The 6,000-nt window shown below is 45.0% G+C and overlaps 1 protein-coding gene across 1 annotated transcript in view; it reads left to right on the top strand.

The window, feature by feature from the left end:
- The first annotated feature begins 783 nt into the window (after positions 1-783).
- The window catches only part of MRPS5 (mitochondrial ribosomal protein S5), a 43,692-nt gene continuing 38,475 nt past the window's right edge, over positions 784-6,000 (top strand). The window contains exon 1 of the mRNA XM_027664666.1: positions 784-885. Within this exon, the coding sequence (XP_027520467.1) occupies positions 819-885 (67 nt within the window). The 5' untranslated portion in view covers positions 784-818. The remainder of the gene's footprint in view (positions 886-6,000) is intronic.

The following is a 6,000-nucleotide window of genomic DNA, read 5'->3' as shown; positions in this document are numbered from 1 at the left end:
CAGGGAAGTGATTAGTTCCCTACACTGGGGACTGGTGAGGCCAAGCCTCGAGTGCTCTGTCCAGTTCTGGGCCCCTGAACAACTCTGAAATAAATATCAACGTCTCTCTCTAGTGTGTAATTATTGGCTTGTTGCACACTGGGTAGTGAATACAATTTTTGTGAACAACAGTACTACTGAAGTGAGACCAGAAACCTAAACACTTCTCTAATGCCAGCATTTATTCCAAGCACCGGAAGATGGAGCATTAGCAACCTTTAAAAGCATAGTTCAAACGATGAGACACCAACGGTGGTGGAAAAGAAGCACCTGAGCAAAACCTCTTCTAAAAGAGAGACCTCAGTGCCCACCCACTGTAACCCCAGAGCTCCATCCTTCGCCACTCACGGAAAACCCCCCCCCCCCCCCCCCCCCCCCCCCAAGAACCTACGAAAAAGAAAGGCATTGCTAAATGCCGTCGCCTCCATCACAATCTCGCAGTAGCGCCCTGACCACTGAGGAAAAAGCAGTTTTCACACAACTGCCCTCCCAGCTCTCCCCGCTCCAGCACAACCCACCGACGGCTCCGGGGTCGCACGCGCGGGCTTTCCCTTCGGGGCTGTTCGCCGCCTGCCTGCCGGATCGCTACGGCGCAGGTGCCCGCGGGAAGGGGCCGAGGCGGTGGGAGAGCTCCCGTAAAGCTTCAGCGGAGTGCCTGCCCTTGGTTTTTGCCTCCCCGCCCCGGTTTATCCCCAGCCGCCCTCCCGCCGGCCGCGCTTTCTCATCAGGCAGCGAGCGGGGCACCCCAGTACAGTGCCGGGAGCGGCGGCGGCGCCAATATGGCGGCGGCGGTGGTGGCGGCCGGGCGGGCGTGTGCCCGGGGAGCGCTGCGGGCGGGATGGAGAGGTGACGGGGGGCCGGGGTGTGCTCCGGGCGGGATGGAGGGGTGATGGGGTGACGGGGGAGCGCGGGGCTGGGGGGGCGGCGCGGAGGGCAGCGGTTACCGCCCGCGGGCCCGTGTCCCCTGGCAACGCCCCGGTCCGGGCGGTCGCCGCAGGAGGCCGGGCCCCGAGCGGTGCCCTGCAGATCGAGGGGGGCGCGCTGCGTGTGCACATCCATCCGTCCCTGTGTACACACATATATCCATACATACGTCCATATGCACATGCATATATCCATACATACATCCATATGTCCATGTGCACATCCATTCATCCATGTGCACATCCGTGTGCATATCCATCTGTCCAGGTGCACATTCATCCATATGCTCATCCATAAGTCCATGTGAGTGTACATCCATCCATGTGCACATCGTTCCATCCATCCATCTGTGTACACATCCATATGTCCATGTGTACATATATACATCCGTGTGTACATCCAGTCACGTGCACATCCATATATCCATGTATTCATCCATCCGTGTGCATACACATACATCTATGTGTACTACGTACATCCATGCGTACATCTGTCCACGAGCACATCTGTACATCCATCCGTGTACACGTCCATATATCCATGTATACATGTATACATCCATGTGTACATCCATCCACGTGCACATCCATCCATCCATCTGTGTACATGCACGGCAGCACAGACAGGGGGTTTGCAGTGTCCCTGCTGCCTTCCTATGGATCTGAGGTGTGAGCAGGTGAGAGCAGCCCCTGCTGCTTCGTGTTCCCGGGCTGCACTACAGGGCTGCTGTGGGATCAGGGAGATCAGGAGTGTTCCCATGATTCCAAGGCGGCTGGTTGTTGGCAAAGTGTACTTGAATTTGATAAGCCCTTGCACTGATTTTCCCTCCAGTGCATCAATTCCAGTGTAGAAAAAGAGTCTTGGGGTGTGTTGAGCACGGCTGCATCTGTGACCCTTTAGCAGTGGTTGCTGTGGCACAGCATTTAAAGGCCAGGGATGAACTCAAAGCCAACAAACAGCCCAGTGGGTGCTGCTCTGTGGGTGCCTGGGTCAGAACACACCACAGCTGCACGTGTTCCCTTGTCAGTTCAATCACTCGGGGGCCTACAAGAGCTAGAGAAGAATTCAGTTTTGCATCTAAGCAATGCCGATTGGATTTTCTAAATAAATGTCAGGTTTTTCTAAAACTTGTATTTTGTTAGGTAGTGTCAACCTAATTGCTCTTGCATGTGTTATTCTTCTTTAGGATAGGAAATGTGATAAATGCCATATAAAATAACAAGCTTTACACTCACATCATCCTCAGTGGACAAGGTTGCTGCTGTCATTACATAGCAGTTTCCATATTTTCTTCATGTATAGTAAACATGCAGTAAACAGGTACTTCATAACATAAATGGAGTTTAAGCATGCAAGTCTTACTTGTTGTAGGGTCTGGGGCAGGCCAGCTGAGCGTTTGGAAACCTATATCAGTCGTCTGTCAGAGTAACATGGGCAGCAACATGTGCCTTAAGATAGTGGAGTGAGGTGGTTTGCTTTGTAATTCATATATCGTTTTCTTCCCACGCTTTCTACCTTTCTCCTCTTATGTCATCCTGGACATTTTTAGTTGATAGGAATCTAAGTTTGTTTCCTCCAGTTCTGTAAGCATGTCTTTCTGGTTTCTAATCCTCTTCAGTTGCTTTTCAAAACTCAAATGTGTTATTTTTTTTTCCCGGAAGAGGTTTAAGTGTACTTAAGAGGAAGTAAAAACATATATTTTTTTCCGCTGAAGATCAGAGTTCTTCTAAAATTTTGGTTAGAAAATTGGGGAAATTATTTTTTGATATATGGGAAATAATACTCTACAACTGAAAACTGCTACTGAGTGGCATTTTCTGAGTTCTGTAGTTACTTTTCAGATTTTTTTTTTTTACTTGCATGCTCTCTTAAAGTAAAATTTCTAAGTTTTTTCCATTATACAGTGTGTTTAAGCACTGAATGCTACTGAGGTTTGGACAAACTTGAGGTGGTATAGGTGTAGTTGATGTAATGCCACGGGTACCTGAGCCTTTGTATTGCTAAGTGCCCTCTATTTGTGACTTCACTTTGCCTTTCAGCAGCTCTGTCCCCATTCACTCCAGCAGCCCTGGCACTGTTGCAGAGCCTTTGGGACATTATTTTCCCCTTGTTCCCATGCTGTTGTCCTTAAGATCTTGCAGCTGTGAATCCCAGTAGTGTTTGGTGAGTTCTGCTGGGTAACAACTGGCAGGAGCAGAAAAAAATTCTCTTCCTCCCTTTGCATTCTTCTGGATTGTAGGTTTTGGATTCATTAGGGTATGTGTTCATACTGCTTAACAGCCAACCAGCCTGCCTGTATCCAGTGAGGAGTTTAGAGTTTACACGGATCTTGATGAAAATGGGAAATTCTTATGGGGGAAATCATTTGCAGCACTGGAGAGTCACTGAGTGCCAACAGCAATGCACCCTGCTAATAAATCTTTGTGAACCTATCTCACAATCCTCTACACAGCCTAAGTGGATTGTATACACTTAAGTTACAGACAAAGTCATAATGAACTACATGAATGCCTATGTGTTTTCCATGGAAAACTACTGAAGTGGGAATAAAGACCAGATCGCATTAGTAAAAGTATATTAAAGCTTTCTGTTAGAACACCTGGAAGCTAGGCATGTTCTTTGCTTTCAGTAGAGCATATTCCTTCTTCCCCACCTTAAAAAAGCAAAATAAAGTCCTCTAGGATTTTTTTAGCTTCTACAGTCCTCTAAAAACTTCCTTGCCTCCAGTCCTAAAAAACTCTAAATCTAAGTAGTTAATGAATTTCAGATCTCTTTTCATCTGGGCAGTCTATAATGAAGTGATACCCATTCTGTAGCCAAACTGCAATTAAAGCCTGAATATTTGGGGGAGGGGCTGGAAAACAGGCCAGTGGTGTTTCCCTAGTAGAGGGAAACATTTTCACTGTCTAGTCACAAGTATATCCTTAAAAAACCCAAATAATTTCTTGCAGGTAGACCAGGAAACATAAAAGGCTTCAACTGCTCCTAAATTATTTATTAAAATCATCGGTGTCTTCTCAGGTGGGATCCTCTAACTCTTTTTGATTTGGTTACTTTGGTGTTCCATGCTTAGCTCAGATAGATATGTGTGCTGTGATTTAAAATGCTCTCCTTTCAAAGTGTCTGTTCCCTTGGGAGCAGTATATGTACAGAAGTGTGTTGGTATACTTTATTAAATACCAGCATTCAGTGTATTAGACTTTGGGAATCATGTGGGTTTGAGTGGGGTTTTTTTGCCATGTCTTCCTCCACCCTCTTGTCCTGCTTCCATTCAGACTCCAAAACAGTTTTTCTCCCAGTGTGCAGAATATGGTCAACACAGCTCCTGTGGGCTTTCCTAGCCATGCAGTTTTGATTGCCAGCTCCGAAGTGAGTTCTTTCACTGTCAGTCTTAGAAGTAGGAATTGCTCTCACTTTAGAAATGGTTGTATCCTAAGAGATTTGTCGCTGGTTGCAGTGAAGCCAAGATCAGGTCTTCTGACCTTCTTCTATCACAACTGTGTTTATTTGGTTGGCTTCTTCTTTTTCTGACATTTGACTTTTACTTCTGTGCCCCAGCCATTCTGTCAGAATTTTATTGCCTGCAGGGTTGATGAAGATTGAGTGAATGGGCAATAAAATGGTGAATATAAATGATGATAAATTTACATTTTAAGACTATTTTGAGAAGAATTTTTTAGAACTTCCTGCTACATTACCCCAGTTAACTGAAGTGATTGTTATTGGCCTAGGGGGAGCTATTGTCCTGATTTCCAAAAAGATTGTTGTTTTATTGATACTGAGCATGACATATTCATGTTCATGTTCATGACATGTAACAGAACATGGCAAAAGTCATGCTTATTTTCTGGTTTTAAAATCTAGCTGAAACGAATTTAAATGTTGTTTAGGAAAAAGTAGATTTAATTTTTTTTTAAATTTCATTGTCATCTTCTGAATAATATTGAATAATTGATTTCAAGAGAGTATAGCCCATTTTAGTTCATTCAATATGCGTGCTCTTTGGATTAATTGATGATTTAGGTAGAAAAAATTTGGATTCCCTATTTTTGAAGAACAAGCTCTCTGTACTGGTGAATAAATGAAAGTATATCTTGCTTTCCTTGTTGCAGGCAAGCACCTAAGCCTTAGCAGTTATAACATACTCCCTTTGGCTAGTGGAATAGGAAACTTTCTGCATTATCTGCACAACCTTGATAAACTAAAGTAAATCTCTTCTGGATATGATAACAGCATGTGTAATTGGCTATCCTTGTAATAATCAAATCTGGAAGGCCATGGAGAAGGTACATTCTCCTTTCAGAATGCCAGAGTAAGTTCACAAATTCACAGAATCACAGAACAGTAGAGGTTAGAAGCTTGGAGATCATCTAGTTCACCCTCCCTGCACAGAACAGGATCAGGTAGAGTAGGTTACCCAGGACTATGTTCAGTAGAGAATTGAAAAAAAGTTTCATATGTTCATATGGAATTTTCTGGTTTTAAATTACACCCATCTTGTCCTGTCACTGGGCACTAATGAGAAGAGCCTGACTCAGTCTGCTTTTTACCCTCCCTTCACATATTTATATACATAGGTAAGATCTCTCCTGAGCCTGCTTTTCTCCACACTAAATGTTCCCAGCTCTCTCAGACTCTCCTCTTAATGAGAAATGATCCAGTCCTTAATCATCTCTTTGCTGGACTTTCTTGTGGAATATCCGAAGTTGGAAGAAACCCGAAATGATTGTCAAGTTCAACTCCCTGCTCCTCAAAGGATTCCCTAAAACTAAATCATGTGACTAAGAGCATCATCCATACACTCTTTGAACTCTGGCAGGCTTGGTGCTGCAACCACTTCTGTGGGGAGCCTGTCCCAGTGAAGAACTTCTTCCTGATGTCCAATTCTCCACTATGTCCAAGTCTCTCTTGTAATGGGAGAACAGGACACAGTGCTCCAGGTGTGTCTCACTGGCGCTGCTTAGAGGGGAAGGATCACCTCCCTCAACCCATTGGCAACAGTCCTAACACAGCCTAGGATGCTGTTGACCTCTTTTG

This window comes from Corapipo altera, unplaced genomic scaffold (genome assembly GCF_003945725.1).
Source record: "Corapipo altera isolate COAL_440 unplaced genomic scaffold, ASM394572v1 76, whole genome shotgun sequence".
Taxonomy (NCBI): domain Eukaryota; kingdom Metazoa; phylum Chordata; class Aves; order Passeriformes; family Pipridae; genus Corapipo; species Corapipo altera.
The sequence above is the reverse complement of the archived record's forward strand: the minus strand, read 5'-3'. Positions and strand labels throughout refer to the sequence as shown.